Source organism: Caretta caretta, chromosome 7, assembly GCF_965140235.1.
Source record: "Caretta caretta isolate rCarCar2 chromosome 7, rCarCar1.hap1, whole genome shotgun sequence".
Lineage (NCBI taxonomy): Eukaryota > Metazoa > Chordata > Testudines > Cheloniidae > Caretta > Caretta caretta.
In genome coordinates, this window is record NC_134212.1 from 45,327,373 (window position 1) to 45,349,019 (window position 21,647).

The 21,647-nt window shown below is 46.5% G+C and overlaps 1 protein-coding gene across 2 annotated transcripts; it reads right to left on the reverse strand.

Moving 5' to 3' along the window:
- Window positions 1-433: 433 nt before the first annotated feature.
- Window positions 434-21,523, reverse strand: C7H3orf18 (chromosome 7 C3orf18 homolog). 2 transcript variants are annotated; one of them, XR_007357763.2, is made up of 6 exons: window positions 21,028-21,523; window positions 16,241-16,648; window positions 12,914-12,939; window positions 10,933-11,062; window positions 4,512-4,849; window positions 434-1,443 (listed from the first exon to the last, which is right to left on the reverse strand). XR_007357763.2 is itself a non-coding variant. In XM_048858781.2 (5 exons), the coding sequence occupies exons 2-5, from the start codon at window positions 16,472-16,474 to the stop codon at window positions 4,769-4,771; spliced, it is 471 nt and encodes a 156-aa protein (XP_048714738.2). In that variant the 5' UTR covers window positions 16,475-16,648; window positions 21,028-21,523; the 3' UTR covers window positions 1,480-4,768. The 2 variants fall into 2 exon arrangements, 1 of the variants encoding a protein (XP_048714738.2); XM_048858781.2 differs by lacking the exon at window positions 434-1,443 and having other exon boundaries at window positions 1,480-4,849.
- Between the last annotated feature and the right edge of the window lie 124 nt (window positions 21,524-21,647).

The window sequence follows — 21,647 nt, forward strand, 5'->3', positions numbered from 1 at the left end:
CCACATATTTGCTTGCGCTATGCTTACCAAGAGATTCAGCTGGCTCTGTATCAGTGACCTGTCCTCTTCATTATTTAATCACTCCCCCCAACTTTTGTGTTTCTGCAAACATTATCAGTTAATTTATATTTTCTTCCAGGTCATAATGTGCTAAGTAAAAATGTTAAATAGCGTAGTGCCAAGAACCAATCCTTGCAGGACCCTATTTGAAACACACCCACTCAATGATAATTCCAATTTACATTTTGAGACCTCTCAGTTAACCAGCTTCTAATCTATTTAATGTGTACCATTATATTTATATCATTTTCATTTTATTGAAACGTCATGCTGTACCAAGCCAAATGGCTTACAGAGGTCTATTACATCAATGCTATTACCTTTATGAACCAAACTTGTAATCTTGTCAAAAAATAAAAAGTTTTAAACAGGCTCTACTTTCTGTAAACTCATGTTTATTGGCATTAATTATATTTCCTTCCTTTATTTCTTAGTTAATTGAGTCCTCTAGCAGCCACTCCATTATCTTGCCTGAGATTGATAGGTCTATAATTACCCAGGTCACCCTGTTTACCCTTTTTAAATATTAGCAAAACATTTGCTTTCTTCCAGTCTTCTGGAACTTCCCCAGTGTTTGAAGTCTAATTGAAAATCAACATTAGCAGTCCAACAAGCTCCTCAGTGTTCTTTAAAACTCTTGAATGAAAGTTAGCTGGACTTGCTCATTTCAAAAAAATTTAACTTTAGTAACTGCTGTTTAATATCCCCATGAGATAGAATAGAAAGAATGTCATCATCAGATGACATGACAATCTGTTTTTTCCCCAAATACAGAACAGAAATATTTATTAAACACTTCTGCCTTGTCTATGTTGTTGATAAGTCTATCATTTCCATCTAGTAATAGACCAATATATTAAGAAACCTCCTTGTTGTCCTTAACTTTGCTGGCTGTAGAGTTTGCTTGTGTCCTTTTGCCTCCCTTATCAATTTTCTACAATTCCTATTGTCTCTGCAATCCTGGTAGATAGTCTAGTGTATATCAGCAAGGGACTCTCAGGGCTTCTTCAAGTAGTATTCATCCCCACTTTTTTTGCAATCTCAGAAGGATTATTATTGGTATGAGTGGGGATGTCCATGAGAATGTGGCTTATCCAGAAACTGGGCTGCCAGAGCACAAGTTCCAACCACAGAAGCCCTGGCTTCTATACTCCTTGATCATGCATCCTTGTGATCTGCAATGTGGGTTGTCTCACCCCAGTTTGTTCTCCCCAGAGAGAAGCTTTCAGCAGAAACTCTGCAAGCCCGATTTTGTCGATCTCAACCTGTTGATATTTTTTCTCATGGAGGGGGAGTGTTTCTGCTCAAGTATTCAGTGTCTAGTACTGTGCTTGGAACATGCTGATTCAGCATGCATTGGGTATATGTGCTCAGCCATTTTTCCTGAAAAATGAAAAGAAAAAAAGACTAAAAATCATGCCAGATTTCATGTAAATACTTTAATTACATCTGAATGATTAAAACTTGAGTTAAATTACACCTTAACACATCTACTAAATTATATGTATATGTCCAGTACCCTGTAAGGAGGTGCTATTACACTAAAAGAATGCTAAAGCCCAGCCAATAGTGGAAATATTCTTTTAGTCTTGTTATCTGTATTACATTGATTCAACGGCCCCCAGCACAGGACAGAGCCCCCTTATATAAGAGAACTGTTTGAATCTGAGTGGAATTCTGTCCATTTATTATATAATATAGGTCTTACCCCTAATACATGACAAGGTATGGGTTTCGTTCTGGATACACAGTAAGTGCATCACTCAGCAACTGCCTGAGAAATGCAAGGAAGGGGTTCACAGCGCTTTGCAAAGCATATTGTTGCTTTTAGGAAATACTTCCTGTTACCGTTTTGCGTATTGAATCAAAGAATTAAAAAAATTCACGTCAGTGATAAGGAGTCTTGAAAAATGTTCCCCTAAAAAGAAAAAAGCCAATGTTGTTTAGTTTTCAAATAGTTCAGAAGCCCTAAGGCCTGCCAAGCCCCAGTGGGCCTTACAGCAACAGCTGAAATCTACAAGGGAGAAATCTGACAACTCAGTTGCTGGAAGCCATTTCTGAGCCAATAGAAAGAGATGATGGTTCTCCCAAAGCAGAGTAAAGTATGTGATGTGTTTGGTTCAGATTCTCATCTGGGGTAAAATCAGTGTAGCTGCATTGAAGCCTCCAGGGCTCAGAACCTCAAAGGTATTAGCACCTAACTCCCATTAAATTAGGCACTTAAATACGTTTATGGATCTGGGCCATTGACAATGTCCACCAAACCCAGCAGAGATAGGCTGTATTACACCAGCTGAGGATCAAGCTTATTTCCATACACCTCACCCTGTTGTAAGCAATCCTTTTGGAGTGGGAACACTAATGGCAGCCTGTAGCTAAGGTGCTGGGATGCCTTTTCGTAGATTCCAGTTTTCTTCTGGCTATGAGCTGAGGGCCATTTTCCCAAAGGCAGCTACAGACTCCAGGATCAAACAGGTTCCAAGAATCCTCAAGCTTTTAACAGGGAGGGGAAGTTTAAAAAAAATAAACCTCCCAAAAGGCTCAGTCCTGCAAAGTCTTATGCAGGTGAGTAGTCAGTGAATACTCTGCTGGGTAAGGACAAGTTGCATGAGAAGGGGTTGCAGGATCGGGCCCATAAGCAGGAAAGGTATGTGCACATATGAAAGGGGGAAATTTGTCAGAAAATGATTTGAGGGCGGGTACGCTGACCAGCAAGTCCTGACTTGTGCAGTTCGATGAATACCCAAACTACTGGACACTCTGACAGCCAGTCACCTGCCTCTTTGCATAATGCCCACTTTCTAAATATAGGTATGCATTCAGATTTTGGCTGCCAATTTAAAGAGAGCTCTTTACTTTGAGAGTCATGTAGTTGGCTCTCTCTGCTCTGGAGCACCTGGGCAGAAGGCAGTTCTGTTTGACAAATGCATGTGCTGAAGGAAAATCAATAGATAATCAGTGCATCAACTGTGATGGACACATGCATGTGCTGCATACATCAGGTCTCAAACTTATTGGTGGGACAGCTGGATCTCTTGACTATATCTATATAGATCCATAGGTACAGACCCATCACCTGGTATTACAATTGTCTTATGATCTGGCTCTGCTGGGGGACATGGGTGAAGGGAAACTTACAGACAGCCTGTTTTTACACTTTCCTACTATCATTGCTTAGGTCCTGCTACTTGCTTTTGATGTTCTCCCTGCAGAGCCTGGCCATACTGCACTTCCTCTTGGTGACTGCCAGAAAGCTCTGCTTATTACAGTGCCAGCTCCATACTGCAGTGTCCTAAGTTGGCCAGTTGCAGTGGGGGCCTGGTAGGCACCATAACAGCACTCTTGCCCAGGAGCTTCCTCTTCAGCACTCGCCCATCAGTTAATGACACAGCTGAGAGAGAAGTGCACCAGTGATAAAGGTGAACCAAAAGGATTTGTTTTTACCTACCAAGACCCAAGTTCAAGATTTTGCATTTCTTCTGCATTGCTGGCTGATGTGACTGAGACATAAAGCAGAGCGTTTTCTTATACGCTGTACACTGCTTTAGATGGGGTCATCTATTTCAGCAGGAGAAGCAAAGAACCCTGAATCCAGGTTCTGGCAGGTAAATAAGTAAGGATCACACTTTTGACTATTATGTACTGAAATGTATTTGTCCTATATTTTCTCACTCTCTCTCTCTCACACACACAGACTTCCTCAAAGTGTTGTTCTTCCCTCAGAAAACTTTGCTCTGTAAGAACCATCTTCCTTGGCCAAAGCACAGGAGTGGATGGGATTACATCCAATCCCATTTATTTATTATTATTATATTAATTCTACCACTGTGGTATCCGGTCACCAATCACTGCCACTCCTAGCTAAGCCAGAGGGAGCTCTACAGAGGGAGATGAGAGGTCCCAGCTTCTACGAGCTGAATGGCTTGTCCTTACATTCTTATTACATCACTGATCTGGGACATTCAACCATTTCCTCTCTTTAGATTTATGTAATCAATTTATTTTTCCAAAGCTCTTTGGTTCACCTTTAAAACTAGTGAAACTCCAGTGCTACCAAAACCCAATGGAAGACCACAAGGAATCTTTGAGTGCTACCCCGTGAGTGTGTTTATGAACAATCCAGGCAGCACAAGAGGCAAGACAGATGAGCTTGCCTTTGGGATAATATCATGTGCACTGCCGAGGAGACAGGCACAGCTGCACTGCCTTCCAGCTCAAGGAGGCTTAAGTTGCCTCCAGGCACCCGCTAAAGCTCCGTGGAAACCATTAGATTACACTGCAGGACTCCAACCATGAGATGTTATGGTATAAAACCACTGGGAAAGCCCTTCAAAACAAGTGCTCCCACCCCTGCCACGATCCCATGACTTGGTAGGGTCCTGTGTTCTGACCGATTTAGCTTCAAGACAGTTTATCTTCAACCCTGCACAGCTTGGTAAGACGGCACTAACCAGGATCGCTCCTGAAATCTGAGCATGGCAGCTCAGGGCCCTTTGGTAGCGACGGACGCACCAAAAGTTGCTGCAGCCAGCCACCACCAAGCATTTGCTGCCTGAAGTGTGTAAATGCCCAGAACTGCTCCTCAGTCACAGCACAAACTGATGGGGTGGTCGGTAAGCTCGGTATCCTCATCCATGCTTGTGGTATGTAACTGGTTGGCTCCGTCCTCCCCGATCTCAGCGTGATCCAAAGCAGGGGCAGGTGTCGTTCACGCATTGATAGCGTTAGCGACGTCTGTGAACACAAGGCGGCTGGGTCTCTGGACGGTTCCCTGGCTCATCAGGAGGATCTGCAAAAATGAAGCAATGAGAGATGAGACAAGGCAAGGATCTGCAGAGATATTTGCAAACCCACATGTCTCTTCATAAACTTACACACTGTGTCTTACCTACATTCACAGGCCTGCGCAGCACATTTCATTAGGATGTGCACCCAGGGAATTTTTTTAAAAGGCAAACATTTATTGAATTACTCAGTCATAAAGGACATTATTTTTATTCATCAAACAAACTAAATAAACTAAAACTTAACTTAATTTTTTTAAATTAACAACTAAACTTTACTTAAAATATGAGGCACAAAATACCAAAGTTTTGCTGTAGTGATAACCAGGCGTATACAAAGATAGTAAATTTTCATGATCTTTATCTTTAACCAGATAATGAGCTAACCCAAACCGACCAAAACAGATTAAGGTTTCTTCATCTTCCTGTCCTAGAGAGTGAGACTTCGCTCACCAGGTGTTATGGACTTAAATTCCTCAATCACATCGTTGTAATTAACTGACGAAACCAATTCTTGTTCAATGTACAAAATCATGAGTGAGTCGAGGCGCTGTTTTGGGACACTGTACTTCTTAGATTGTTTTTTACATGTGCTAGTTTCGAAAAGGCTCTTTCACATGAACAGCTTGTCTGCTCCTTTTCTTAACTTAACAATGAACCGATCCATATTTTAAAATTAAAAGGGGGTGTCATACGATTGAATTAAAACGTAAAGCCACAGGCTTGTTAGGCTATTTCAGCAGAGTACATGTGACAAAGCTTACAAACACTGTAGACACTGCGCTGGGCATGCCTGACGCAGCCGTTTATATAGGTCAGGGGTCTGCAACCTTTTAGAAGTGGTGTGCCGAGTCTCCATTTATTCACTTTAAGGTTTTGCGTGCCAATAATACATTTTAGCGTTTTTTAGAAGGTCTCTCTCTATAAGTCTATATATTACCTAACTAAACTATTGTTGTATGTAAACAACGTTTTCAAAATGTTTAAGAAGCTTAATTTAAAATTAAATTAAAATGCTGATCTTACGCCGCTGGCCCGCTCAGCCCATTGCCGGCCTGGGGTTCCGTTCACCTAGACCGGCAGCCAGAACCCCAGACTGGCAGTGGGCTGAGCGGGGCTGGTGGCCGGGACCCCAGACTGGCAGTGAGCTGAGCGGCTCAGCCCACTGCCGCTTAGCCCCCTGTCGGTCTGGGGTTCCGTCTGCTGGCTCCTGCCAGCCAGGGTCCCGGCTGCCAGTCCCACTCAGCCCACTGCCGGTCTGGAGTCCCGGCCCCGTCTGCATAGAGTAGGTACCTACCTTCTCCCTGGTTCTAGCCCATTCTCTTCCTCTCTCTGCACTGAGATGAGGGTGGGAGTGTGCTGAGAATAGGGCTGGGGGTGAAGAAGCAGGCTGGGGATTGGTGTGCAGGGTCTGGCCAGGAGCTAGAATGAGGGATGGGGCTCAGGGTTGTGGCAGGAGGTTTGGGTGTGGAGCGCTTACCTGGGCAGCTCCCACTTGGTATGAGGGGTGCAGGTGTGAATGTGTGTGTGTGTGTGCAGGAGCTCCCGTTTAGTGCTCAGGGTGGGAGTGGGGGTGCAAGAGTCAGGGCATGGGGAGGCCTGGGTATGTGTGGGGGGTGCAGGAGTCAGGGCAGGGGGGGCTAGGGGTGTGTGAGGGGGTGCAGGGGTCAGGGCAGAGAGCTGGGGGTGTGGGCGGGGGTCATGGGGGTGCTCCCAGCCCCCTGCCGTGAGCGGTTCACAGCAGCCGGCTGGAGGGGATATCCCCTGACTCCATCCCCTTCCCCAAGGTCCCCGGAGCAGAGAGCGAACTGTGGCTCTGCTTTTCCCTCTCCCCCTCCCTGCCAAGGGCCGTCAGCTGATCTGCAGTAGGGAGGGAGAGGGGGAAGCGCAGGAACCCAGCATGCTGGGGGAAGAGGCGGGGGAGGGGGAAGCTTGCCTGCCGTGCAAGGAGAGGGCGGGGGGGCGGAAAAGAGCGGGCCAGGCCGGGCCGGATTTTTGGTGGCACGCTGCTGTCTGCCCGTGTCCGGCAGACGGCAGCCTGCCATTAAAAACTGGCTCGCCTACCATAGGTTGCCAACCCCTGATAGAGATCAAAGAATTTTCTAGACTAGTGGTGGGAGGGGAGGGGAGGGCCAATGGTAATGCGGCGCCGCAGCCGTGGGGACGCACGCTGGAGCGACTGTGGGCTTTCCATGCCGAGCGCATCATGCGGTTACATTAAAACGCATAGCCCCGTCTTCTTCTTTTTTTTTGTGGAGACATTAGGGCAGGAGCGGGCAAACTTTTTGGCCCGAGGGCCACATCGAGGGTCAAAAATTGTATGAAGGGCCAGGTAGGGAAGGCTGTGCCTCCCCAAACAGCCTGGCCCCCCCCCGCACTTCCTGCCCCCCTCGTAATCCCCGACCCATCCTGCTCCCTGACCGCCCCCCCCAACCACCACCCCGGGACCCCCCTGTCTCCTGACTGCCCCGACCCCTATCCACGCCCCCGCCTCCTGACAGACCCCCGGAACTCCCACGCTCCAACCCCCCGTCCCCTGACCGCCAGAGCCTCTGCCCCAGCCAGCCCCTGATTGTCCCCAGGACTCCCGGCCCCCTCACCGTGCCGCTTAGCCCCACCTCTCCCCGGCGCCTCAGCGCGCCGCGTCCGGGAGCGGCCCTGGACAGCGCTGCAGCGGCGGGACCTGCACTCGCAGCCCCGCCCCTCACCACACGGCTCCGAGCGGCGGGAGCTCAGGTCCCGCTGCAGCCGCGCTGTCCAGGGCCGCTCCCGGACGCGGCGCGCTGAGGCGCCGGGGGAAGATGGGGAGCCTCCCTGGCCGGGAGCTCGGGGTGGGCCGGGCAGGACGAGCTTACCCAGCCCTGCATTAGGGTGTGCCTGGGTACACCCTGTACGCACGCCTATGCCTACATTCATCACCAGGATTAGTCTGATTAGAAAACACTGGGCTTAACAAATATGTGACCCAAATATATATATTAGGTCAGACATTGAAGTCAATGGAGACAAGCCAATTTACACCATCAGACAATGGGGATCATTAGATGTAGTTTATCCAGGCTGCATGGATAAACAACATGTAACACTTTCTTTCTCCCTGCATCATTTGGATGGCTTATCTCTTTATCAATATTTGTATGTACAAGGCAGTCACTTCCAAACTGTTGTAGCCCTATGGCTCTTGCACCTTGGAACCTATGAAACCTGCCACATGCTATACAGTGGCTCCATTTTGGATGTTCTCTCTTACTCTTTCGAACCTTTACAATTGCCATTTATCATCAGAGGCAGCTGTGAGGCAGCAGGCCCCAGGCAGATCTGAGGAGTCCAGCAGCACAGTCCTGTTCTAATCAGTTGCCTTTGGCATTGCTACTGTGCCATTGTTTCCCTCCCTCACACACTTCATTATCTGAATGAGCTCTTCCTTATGCATCCTGTATTTCTTCCTAGTCGCATTTTAGTCAGAATCCCTACTTTATATATTATTCCTCTACTTTTCAAAAATCAACATGTTAAACACACAACCCTCTGCCACCAACAATCCCTCCAAAACATACACACAAGCAGTGATACAAGGGGTAAGTGATCCCAGAAGAACCGGTCACCTAAAATGCAGTAACCCAACTCCCTGCTCTATCCTGTCTAGTAGAGTTGGGTTTGAAGAAACAGCCCACATTTTGGGGCAGGCAACTGGAATCTAAATCCAGATTTGGGTCCAAATTTGGCCACTGGCCTTTATTCTGACAATGGAACTATCAAAACCCCTTATCCAAAAGCCCTGTGAATTTCAGGGCAGTCAGCCTGCAGATCAAAGTTTTGTAGTTTGTGCCCATGTCAAGCGCAGCAGTGTGTATTCTCAGGGACGCTTTGTTAGTTCTCAAAAAGAAAAGGAGTACTTGTGGCACCTTAGAGACTAACCAGTTTATTTGAGCATAAGCTTTCGTGAGCTACAGCTCACTTCATCAGATGCATACTGTTAGTTCTGGAAGCAGAATTTTAAGATGATGACTCTGTGAAGGAGAAGATACAGAAGCAAAAGCTGCCATTGTTTACTTGTTACCTCAGGTGTCTCTACCTGCCCACATGACAGTTTGCTACTACATTTTTACATGTGTGCTTAGGCAATAGGGGAGGTTCCTTTGGGGAAAAAGGCTTTACAGTTACAACTTCTACATATTTTTCCTCTCCCACATTCACCTCCATTAATCTGCTGCCAACTAGTTAAGTATATAAAGTGAAGTATGTGTGTGAAAACAAGAGCACTTTCCACCCCCAAGGAAAAGCTCCATAGGAAATGGAAAGGAATATGTGGGCTGGTTGGTACAGCTGAAAAGAAATCTAAGGAAGGGGAGCTGTTTACTCTACAGAGGGGCTGCACCCTCACATCACTTGCTCCAAGACGTACCTGTTCCAGCTATCCCTGATGCCTCTGCATTTCATAAGAACTTTTTCCCCCCACAATGAAAACAAAGAAGATTGTGAAACTGGCTGAGAGTCGTAAGTAGCTCCTTTCCCTGCTCCTCCCACAACCTGGTGCCCTGGGCAAATTGGCACAGAGCTAACATGTTGGCTGAGATACTGCAAAGACTATACCAATAGCAATTGAAAACCACTAGTGGAGACCCTCTTCTCAAATCTCTCTAGTGTAGCAAAACGGCAGCATTGTGGGACTTTGCAGTTGTCATTATGGTGCATGCCGTGGCCATTCAGAGGTCTGCAGCAGCTGTCAAACCTAGAGCCTGGGCGCTTCTGCTGCAAAAGCCCGTCCCACTTGAGCTAAAGCAGAAACTTGCCTCCCGGTCTTTCTTCTAAAGCCTTGTATGCAGTAGCACTCAAGTAACCTGCTTAGCCAAGTCCATGCATACTTCACCATCACTCCTCTACTTGGAAATGCAATGTGTGCTAACTGCAATGATTGGAAACTCACAGGAGGCTGCACCCCTACCCTCCACAGCAAGGCCCTTGCTGAGACACACTTCTCCACAGCTGCCTTATGGGCCAGCCAGAGGGTTAGATTCCTTCATGCAGATGAGAAATTGGTTACTCCCTTTGATGGGGCTTAACCCCCACCAGCTGCAAAGCAAGAGACAGAACTGCAACTAGGCATGCTCTGCACCTGGAGGGGAGACTTACTAATTGCCTCCAGACCAGAGGAGGTAGAGCTGGTCTGTGGAGCTCAGTTTGGGAGAGATTGCTGAGGTGGCAGATACTAGTGGAGAGGTGCTCTGGGACAGAGTTTAATAGGCAGGAAACAATGGTGAAAGAACTCTAGGCTAGAGGGGCAGGTTAGGTTCCTACAAGGGAACCTCTGAGGCAGAGGAAAATAAGGGAACTACACTGAAGCCTGAGGGGGCAGAAGCGCTATTAGTGTGAAGACTGATATGGACTTTTATTTAGATTGTTAGTTTGTGCTCCTGCGGAGGGGGTTTAGACTCTATCTGGTTTGGCTAGATGACCAACCTGCAGAACCACAGAGAGGGAGTCAGGGGAAGATGTGGCCTGAGATAGGCCATTGCAGCCCCAGGGAGAGCCCAGAAGGAGGAATGCTAGAGACCAGGACCCCATGCAATGCTATCACTAGAGAGGAAGGGGTGCTCATGAGGTGAAGATGCCCTTCTCCATGGCCTGTGCAAGGGCTGCACACTTGGCCATGCATGTGCTGGGCTCTGTTTGTCAGCTCCCACTCCCAGCACGTACCGGCTCCAACTCCATTTGATGCTCTGCTAGGCCCTTGCAGCATGTTGAGAGATTAGCTATAGGAAACCTATCCCCTAATTGCTGAAACCCTCCCTTCCCCCTCTTCTAGTTTGCCAAATTTTGCATTTTCCCTCCCACCATCTCTCTGTAATGACAACCCTGTGACCTTCCCCTTTCCCTGTTCCTTTCCAAGCTGCTCTGGCCTTCTACCCAAGCCTGTACCACGTGGTTAATGAAGACCCCAGAGGCTCCGTGTGGCTTATGCCACACACGGCGTTCATTACAAGACTAACTCCAATGCATTTGCCAGGCTCAGTAATAACAGGCCTGCACGTCCCTGAGTGGGTTGGGTAGAAAGAAGGGTGATGTGACTGTGGAAGGCAACTGCTACCTTGCTCTGGGTGGCCTGGGAAGATGCAGCATCTCTCCCATGCTCCAGCAGCTCTTGTTCCAGCTCGTCCTGCTCTTCTGTGGGGTCGAAATTGTACATGGGCATGAGCTGGTGCCGCAGCTTCTCTAACCTGCCAAAGGAAAGAAGAGCAAAGTGCAGCATCGAAACCTGTGGCTGAGGAAAGAGGGAGAGTGAAATAGACTGGTTAGTCTTCCCTCCCCACTCTCTTGCTGGGCAGCTGCTGAAACGTGTGTATGGATCTGTGTGTAGGGCTATATTTTATATTTTAGGGTGCTTCTTGCTGTTAAGAGAAGATTTGGCTGTAACTCACTAAGTGTCATGTCCCCGTCCAGGGGCAAGGATAAGATCCAACTGCTGCTACCCGCTAACCAGGTTGTTTTGTTAGACAAAGTGGAAGCGGTCGGTACTGAATGTGCACGGTTCAGTTACTCCCGGTAACCTGTGGCTGCACAGCAGGGGCTCATGTGGGGATTTAAACTGACCTAGAATCTCAGGATAAGCTTTATGTGGCAGGGGGAAGCACGTACCACGCTGGCTCAGTGTGCTGTACACCCCCCCGCCCCCACCTCCCAACCACAGTGGCTAGTCCACATGTTGGATAAAAACCTCCTACTGCTGGCAGAATTACATCTTCAGCTCAAGTGGTAGAGGCCTGTGTCTGGTTCTGAGTTCAGTCTCTGCCAACAACCTGGGAAGGAGGAAGGCGGGATTGGTACGTAAAATCTAAAAGGAGCTCTTGAGGGAGCTGATGGACACACAAACACTTTGTAGTTCTGTGTGGCTTACCTGCTCTCACACTAACAATGTAGCCTGACCCCACAAAGAGTCTCCCTTCATGCTGGCCTAGACAAAGCAATGATGAGAGGGACTGCTGACCCCATCACACAGGCATACTTGTGTGTAGCTGTCAAAGCCCCGGCATATGCTGTGGGTGTCACTTTGTGGGGAGGCAGGGATTCCTGAACTGTTCACCACCACAAATATCCCTTTTGGCCCAGGCTCAGATGACGTTCTCCACATGACCCTTGCCTGCCTCTGGCTGGGTTCTGCCCACTAAACCATCAGTATGTTTACAGGCTAAATGTTTCAGCACTGCCATTAGCTGCTTCTGTTTCTCTCAAGTCCCTGCTTTGGGAACCAGCTTGTAAGTTTTCTGGCTAGTAGCAATGTATCCTGCACACTGTGTGTAGCCTAGCATTGCCCACTGCAGTCACTAAGTGAGGCACCGTCCATGGCACAGAAATTCACCAATGTCTGTGTCCATTTGGAAATAGCAGGAGAATCAAGGAGAGATGTCTTTCCCTGCTTGCCATCCTTCGCCTGATTTTCAGCAGCAAGCTTAATGGGTGGGTGAGGGGGAGACCACTAAATCTTGAGCTAGGAAACTTAGTGTCTTGCAAAACCGGATCCAGGGGAAATGTGGAGTCCATCATTCCGCCCAGCAGCACTGCCATAAACAGAGGAAAGCAGGGGGAAAGGTAGGCCCACAGCCCTTGCCAAGCTAAGCCGAAGCTTTGGAGAACTGGGGTCTGGCACATGTAGCCTTGCCAGGCAAACTTCATTACATAAGGCAGCTGGAGCAGAGGAGCCCTGCCTGTAAGCGTAGCATTTGAGATTGGCTGAAATGTGACAGACTCCACCACTGATAGGACATGCCTGTTATATGGATAACCGCTTCTTTGTACAAACACAGAACGTTCCCCCTCTCTTTATCCCTCCCTATGTGAGATAAGTTAGGTGTTGTGTAGGAAACCTACCACACATTCAGAGGACTTTTGGCTTCCCAAATGGCAAGGAGCTGGCTTTGAGAAAGAAATCTACAACGGGGGGGGGGAGAAAGGGAGGGAACTCTGCATTCCCATCTGACTCCCTTCCCCTGGCCTCTCTGTCTGCTAGAGATGACCTGGTCTTTGCCTTAGCTTTGATGCATTAAGATTCCCCAAAAGCAGACTGCACTTACCTCTTCCTCTTCCTGATATAGAGAACCTAGAGGAGAAAGAGAAACACCATTAAAACAGTTCCAGTGAGGAGAGGAGCAGGAGATTGTGCCTATCTTTAAAAAGGGGAACAAGGAGGACCTGGGGAATTACAGACCAGTCCTGGAAAAATACTGGATCAAATTACTAAACAATCAATTTGTAAGCACATAGAGGATAATAGGGTTACAAGGAATAGCCAACATGGATTTGTCAAGAACAAACTACACCAAGCCAAACTAATTTCCTTCTTTTAACAGGGTTACTGGCCGAGCGGGTGGGTAAAATAGTAGATGTGGTATATTTCAATTTAGTAAGGCTTTTGACACACTCCCAGGTGATAGTCTCATAAGCAGACTAGGGAATTTGGGTCTAGATGAAATTACTCTCAGGTGGGTTTATAACAGGTTGAAAGACTATACTCAGAGGAGTTATGGTTTGCTATCAAGCTGGGAAGGAGTACCTCGAGGGGCCTGCAGGGGTCTGTCCTGGGGCTGGTACTAAGCAGTATTTTCATTAATGACTTGGATAATGGAGTAGAGAGTGTGCTTATACAATCTGCAGGTGATACCAAGCTGAGAGGGGTTGCAAGCACTTTAGAGGACAGAATTAGAATTCAAAACAACCTTAACAAATTAGAGGATTGGTCTGAATTGAACAAGATGAACTTCCGTAAAGACAAGTGCAAAGTACTTCACTTAGGAAGAAAAAAATCAAATTCACAGCTACAAAATGGAGAATAACTGGCTAGGTGTTAACACTGCTGAAAAGGATCTGGGGGCTATAGTGGATCACAAATGGAATGAGTCAGCAATGAGAAGTAGTTGCAAAAAAGCTATCATCCTGTGGTGTATTAACAGGAGTGTTGTATGTAAAACATGGGAGGTAACTGTCTCGCTCTATTAAGCATTGGTGAGGCCTCCGCTGGAGTATTGGGTCAAGTTCTGGGTGCCACACTTTAAGAAAAGATGTGGACAAACTGGAGAGAGTCCAGCCGAGAGCAACAAAAATAATGAAAGGTTTAGAAAACCTGACCAATGAGGAAAAGTTAAAAAAAACTACAAAAAACTGGGCAAGTTTAGTCATGAGAAAAGAAAACTGGGGAGGACCTGATAAGTCTTCAAATATGTTAAGGATTGTTATAAAGAGGATGGTCATCAACTATTCTCCATGTTAACTGAAGGTGGGACAAGAAGTAATGGGCTTAATCTGCAACAAGAGAGATTGGTTAGATATTAGGAAAAACTTTCTAACTATAACAGGTGTTAAGTTCTGGAATAGGTTTCCGAGGGAGGTTGTGGAATCCCCATCACTAGAGGTTTTAAAGAGAAGGTTGGAACAACAGCTGACAGGGATGGTCTAGGTCAGGGGTTCTCAACCAGGGGTACATGTACCCATGGGGGAACGCAGAGGTCTTCTGGGGGTACGTCAACTCACCTAGATATCTGCCTAGTTTTACAAAAGCCTACGTAAAAAGCACCAGTGAAATCAGTAGAAGCAAAAAGTTCATACAGTGACTTGTTTATACTGTTCTATATACACTATACACTGAAATTTAGTGTAATATTTATATTCCAATTGATTTATTTTATAATTATATGGTAAAAATGAGAAAGTAGCAATTTTTCAGCAGTAAGGTGCTGTGACAATTTTCTATTTTTATATCTGATTTTGTAAGCAAGTAGTTTTTGAGGTGAAATTAGGGATACAAAAAACAAATCAGACTCCTGAAAGGGAAGGGGTACAGTAGTCTGGAAAGGTCGAGAGCCACTGGTCTAGGTTGACTTGCTTTTGTCTTTGAAAACTTTATCGAAAGTCTGCAAGAAAATTCTGCAGCAGCAAGTTCCACAAATTAACTTGTTGCAGTTTGTAAGGGAAGCTGACCCTAGGAACTGATTTTTGTTGTTAACACCCATCTTCTTCTGAAAGATAAACTAGCTTATTCTACTAGAGAAGGACCCCAGCCCTTTGCGCTGCCTTCTTTATGAGCAACACGCATTTAGGACTAAGTGAGAAGAAAGGTTTAGAAAGCCACTACCTATAGTGGAGATGGAAGGGCTGGCTCTGTGGAGCAGCTCGGGGAATTTGTTCAATATCCCGCGGGAAGAGTGTGACGGACTCCACACCACACATCATTAGACATGCCAGTTGTTATTTGGATAACAGCTTCTTTGTACAATCACAGAACCTTCCTTTTTTCTTTAACTCTCCGTATGGGAGATGGGTTAGGTGTTATGTAGGAAACCTACCACACATTCAGAAGTCTTTTTACTTCCAAATTGCCAAGGGATCTACTCAGGAGCTGGCTTTGAAAGGAAACATGACAATGGGGGAAGAAGGGGAGGGGAGATCATTTCCCCTCTTAATATTTCACTGCTTAACAGTGCATCACCTCATGTAATCTGAAGTGCTGACCTACTTCTGCTGTGTCCGTATCACAGGAAGCTAGACAGCCCCCCCCCAACTCCACCTCAGTCAAGGGAGACAGAACTTTCTGCAGGGGCAGAGACTGTGGAATGAACTTCCCCAGGAACTAAGAGCCATCACAAACCTCACTATCTGCTCCAAGTGCAAGGCACGTTTCTCTGACCTTGTCTCTTCTAACACACTTTTAGTAATAGGTATATTTTTATTAAAAAAAGACACCCTACCAGACCAAGACTTTCCACTGCACATGCATGTTCCTCTGGGGGGAGGATGAGAGCATAAACAACAGATGGATAGTCATATGGCTTAATGCACTACTGGAAGGTGTTTAGATGCCACAGTGATAAGCACGGTATAAAAACCTACATAGGACAGAGTAGAGTAGCTCACGAAAGCTCATGCTCAAATAAATTGGTTAGTCTCTAAGGTGCCACAAGTACTCCTTTTCTTTTTGCGAATACATACTAACATGGCTGTTATTCTGTAACCCAGATTTACAACTCAGAGCAGAATCTAAAAAATGCTCATACCACATATGGGAACTGGTTCCTGGCATCCTCAAAACTACTGGGCAGCCTGCCTGGACTGAAGTCCTGGGAGATCCCAGAAGCACTGATCATTGTGCTGCGATTTGGGTTCCTACTGGGAGCCTACACACACCTCCCAGACTTGGCTCTTTCTGAGCACTGGATAAAGACAGTTAAAAGTTGTGGATCTCCGACACTTTCGGTGCCCAAAACTTTTGTATGGTTCTCCGGTGTGGTGGCTCTTTCTTGGTTCAATCAAGTTACTGGGACTAAAACTCGTGTTGATAAATCACACCCACCCTCCCTACTTTAGAAAGAAAAGTATTTAGAATGCTGGATGGAGTGGGTCTCTCTTACCATTGCTACAGCCAACCCAATCATAGTAATGATTCCAAATGAGAGAAGCATTGTGCTTAGGCTGGGCCCACTGCTGACCACATCTGGGATTTTGGTGCTGTTAAAGCTGGTGGTTTCAGGGCTTACGGTAGCAGTTTCTGGTAGAGCCCTGTCCATGGTTGACGCTGGGTCTGGCACAGAGGTGGCAGTGGTGCTGCGGTACAAATCGTATACAGAGGGCATGCTATAACTCATCCTGGACAAGAGCCCCACGTCCTCTCTTAGTGAACTGTCTCCACCCACTCGGGACGCTTCGATTTCTGCTACAAAGTCATAGGGTCTCTCCTTATGTCAAGGGCGCTCCTGTGAGCACTGTTGTGCAACATCGTCCTTGTTGGCCCTTCTTTGAGGGAATCCTGTTGCTTCTCCCTGTGTTTGAGAGAGACAAGCAGAAGCTTTATGAGTCACAGATGCACAAGGTGACAGTCCTAAAGATACATGACCAACATTTTCTGAAATGGCAACTGATTCTGAGTATGAGATAGATTAGATATAATTGTGGGGATAGGGGAGGCTTAGAGAGTATTTTTGGGTGCTCAACCTGAGATGGAAAGTGGCTGACTTTTCAGAGATGCTGAGTGCCTCCAACTCCAGTTGAAGTTAGTGGGATCTGTCGGTGATCAGCACCTCTAAAAATCAGAATACTGATTTACGTGCCTAATTTCAGACACCCAGATTTGCATAGGTGCTGACTTTTGTTTTTGCTGGTGGGTACTTTTGAGGAGGTGTATGTGACTGCCAGTTTTGGGGGGGAGGCTATTTTCAGCATATTCATATACTTATTTCATATTCTAGTTATTGAATGCATCTATATTGGGATCTTTACTATTTTAATAACGATTAAATGGCTATGAACTACATAATTACATTTTCATAAATTAAAGTATATTAAAATAATTGCAATCACCTACAAGCTGTCTTCACTAACCTCCAGGAGTGAAAATAGGGCACTACCCTCCAGTACACAGTACCAGCAAGAGATTTTTAGCGGGTACAGGATACCAGAAAGACTTGGAACTAGCTCCCCCCTCTGCTTAAAGGAGCAGAACGTGGCTAGGGAGGGCATTCAATCTTTAAATGGCATTAACAGCACAATACATATGCTAACAAACTTAAGCAAAGGCTTTGTTTAAGTTTGTTGGTTGGTCAGGAGTCCTCAAGAGGGGAGGGGTGGGAGGGACGGAAGGTGTTTAAACAGTGTTTTTTATTTTGTTTTCCCCATTGGTCTGAATTATCCATGACATCCATATTACATCACATAAAGTCCAAATCATTAGAGGAATTCCTCTGCTTGCACTGACCAGAGGATGTGTGGATTCTGATGTCAGCCCAATTCTGCAGCCTTACAGGAATCAGGTGTTGTCCCCAGTGTACACAGAATTCTTCTTTGCAGCCAAACTAGTCTAACATGCATTTTGTTAACTAGAAGTGGAACAGCAAAACAATGAAAACAAATGCCTCATTTTTCAGCTTTGTGGGTGAAAGAACTATAAGTGAAGATTATAATGGCAGACACTGACCGCCTTAAACCAGCTACCTCAGGAATCTGCCAAGAATTTTGCTGAAAATATGTTCCTCATCTTAGCAACAGAGCTAAGACTTATCACACATCTGCCCACCTTTATTTGAATGAAATTCCTTCTGATCTGACAGCTCAGGCATTGTCAGTTTCATCCAGAACAATTTACAAACTTGGAATTTAATCCTGTAACCCTTAATCATTTGATCAATCCCACTGAACACAATGGGACTATTTGCATGACTATTGACCACTTTTGTGGAATGGTAAGAGTTTTAGGAGTCTGCTCCTATAAAGGAAGTTGATCCCCAATTGAAATGCCATATTTGGGTACAATACCATAAAGCAGTTTAGTATACAGTTCTACTTAAAATTTATCTTTTAATAAGTCATACATATGCTGAAAGAGCTCTTCACCCAACTCCCATATTCCATACAAACAGACTGAAATACTACATATTTGGGGGGAAAGTGAGTAGTTAAGCATGTTGATGATTGTATATACAAAGTGGAGTGTCAGAGGGGATGGGGAGAGCATCAGGGTCCCGGACTGAGGGCGGGGAGGAGTCACATGGAGGGTCACGTGGGGAGGTCACATGCCTCCCTGTGTCTCTCCCATGAGTGTAGTACCAGCAAGAAATTATTTCTACTTGCACCACTGCTAACCTCCCAGTTTAAAGACATTATGTCTCACTGTAGCTTTCAAGATGAAACTGCCAGCAATCTTATTTACATCTAGTTCCCTGGTATTGCCTTGATGCACATTAAGGCCAGCTACATTATTCAGTTGACTGTCCCATTGATGACTGGAGATGATTTTTAAATCTTCTCAAGCTGGAGAATGAGTTCAGAGTAATCCAGGCACAGTGAAAAAGATTCTTATAAATTTGTAGTACTCTGGAAACATAGTGCTTCTAGAGTACTGCAAATGACTCCAAGCTCTCTTTCTTGATGGGTAACAGTTAATTTAGGCACCATCATTTTGTGTGTAGTTGGGATTATATTTTGCCATGTGCATTACTTTGCATTTAACATTGAATTTCATCTGCCATTTTGTTGCCAAATCACCCAGTTTTGAGAGATCCCTTCCTAACTCTTAAGTCCAAAGCAGACTGCAATCTTGAGTAATTTTGTATCACATTCCACACTCAAGGTTTGGCTCCTGGGTGCTGAGCACCCACTATTTTTTTCAATGGGTGCTTCAGCCCCAGAGCACCCACAGAGTCAGCGCCTATGCAGGTTTGACAATTTTAGTTTTAATATCTCTATGCTTAGTTCCCCATCTGTATGGCAGGGCACTGATATTTACCGAAAGGCTTTGGATGTCTGGATAAAAAGGACAAGGAATTATTAGGATGTACATTATTACTATGGCTGGACCTATCACCCAAGAGAAGTATATTCAATATCAACCACCATCTCTAACAAGTGGTATTTGGTCATTGCAGCCTCATGGGATGTGGGTTTTCAGAGTGAGACCTTGAGGTTTCCTCCTTTCCTCCAGGTTTCCACCCTGTAGGTGGATGGCCCCTCAGCCTCCTATGTAGTCCTCTGTGGCACAGCCTGACTCCCACAGGCCCCTTGCCGCTCTGGTTATCATCTTTCCGCAGAGAGAGAGAGAGAGAGAGAGAGAGGCCATCCATTGAGCAGACTTCCATCCTACCCCTCCTCCTACTCCTCTATTCCAGGACTGCCATGTTGTCTGCTCTTTCATCCACTACTCTCAGGAATGTTCATTGCATCTTGTTGAGAAAATTCACCTTGACATCTTTCCCCATTATGTGTGGGGCAGGAGAGGGACTGCCCTGGGGTTACTATTTGCTCACTATCTGTCCTTAGGTACAGTATAACAGGATCTCACTTAGAAGGTGGTGGCTGGCTCCACAGCGTCTCCCAGACCAATCAATTATCCAACTTTTGTGAGCCTTTGCAGAGTGGGGTTTGGGCAGATGCCATCCCAAGTCCATTTCAAGGACTAGAGGAGACAACTGAATTCTGCAGAGTTGCCTGTCACAGCAAGGTGCTGGGGTCTGAGCAGAGAGGGTTTCAGGGATTTAGCTTCATGGACAGTCACTTCCCCCAGCACTGGGAAGTGTCCCTTCAGACTTTTCCAATGAACCAAGCCTTCCCAGCCTGAACCATTTTGGGGCCTTGAGAGATTCTCTTGAGCAGAGGCTGGGACATGTCTCTCCTGGAGGAGAGACTGTTACTCAACATTGCATTTCTATCAGGATTATCCATGACTGCTGAATTTCAAACCTGTCCCTGAGGACAAGTCTGCCTGCTGTATGAGAGCATGTCACAAGGGCAATGGGACCAGCCCTGCCTATGTCATAATTAGCTACCTCCCAGCTGAAGAAGAGAGGATTAACTGGGGTCAAATGACAATCTTATGAATACAAGGGCTTCTAAGGGCAGAGAATGCAGTTTAGAGGAGGAACCATAGGGAAAAGGTTGGGTGCCCATGGAAGGGCCTGAAGTAGGGGCTAGAAGAAGCAAGGGAGTCAGGGCTTCATTGCAGAGAGATTTAAAAAGAGCCCAGAAGGGACTGGGAACTGAGCCCAGAGGACAGACTGGAGAGGAGTCCAAGAGGAGCAGAAGAACTTTTTGTTTGTATAGACTCTTGTTACCCAGGTTAAGTTTTGGCTAGTGACTTGGATGGAGGGCTAAGCCACATCACTAACTCCACCCTATGTGGGGAAGGCTGAGGGGACCTTCAGAGGAGGAAATTGAGGCATGAAACATCTGCAGAGCTCTCCTTTCACTCTTGGTTTCATTCAGTCTTGGGTGGGATATGACATACTAGAATAAGGGGAATGGGTGGGGGAAATTCATTGCCTGCCTGTATTAACCCCAATGTCCTGGCCAAATTCCAGCTCCATCACTTCTATTCTCCCTATATAAAATAGCCTGAACCCCCTGCATTTCCAATTAAAGTTACTCTTCACCCCCTCTTCTAAAAATATCTTTTTACAGTACTGCTGTTACAGGATGGCCGACAAATTCCACCCCAGAAGTAGCTGCATGTCCTTGCTGGGTGATGCATATTCACACAGCAATATGCTTTCATTGTTTAGGGCCAGGCTGATGCTACTGCTTCTCACATCAGCTTTCAGTCCCAGTGGCCTGCTCTGGATTCATCCCCTTCCCACTTACTTTCAGTGTAACAAGCTGGTGCATGCTCCCTCCTCCCTAACCGCCTGAACAAAACCGTGACATCAGCACTTACTTAATTCCTCCCAGATGAGGAATCGAGTCCCCTTCTGGTTCCAGCCGTCCGTCTCAGACTGGAAGAGTAGCCCAGGCCAAGCCTCCCGAGCCGGCAGGCAGGGGGAGTACCCACAGCCCACACAGAAACAGTAGCCGCTGGCCTTGTCCCCGGAGAGCTGCTGTCTGTCTGTCTAACCTCGTCGTCTCATACCACAACTGGGACAAGAGCAGAAGTGCAAAACGTTGGGTGATGTGTGTGTGAGTGCGTGCACGCTAGGGGATAGGAACAAATTGCCCTCTCATACAGAAAGCTGCTTCCAATGGACAGCAGAGAGCGACCTGAGCAGACGGATAATTCTTGGTTTGGTGGAGACAGGGCTGACGAGCCGCCTTGGGCAGTGGAACTCAGATTGCTTGTACCGGAGATAGAGGACCCGCGGCTGCTGTTAGTGCGCTGCTTGCCATTGTATTTTCCAAGATGCCAGGAGCTGCCCACCCCTCCTCCCCTTTCTCTGATCTCCTGCTTTGATCTCCTTTTTGCCGGGGATTGGCAGGGAGAGGACGGGGTTCTGGCTCAGGGTTGGCCAGCCTGTTTGTCACTCATGAGCTTTTGCTGCTGCAGGGAGATTGAGGTTAAAC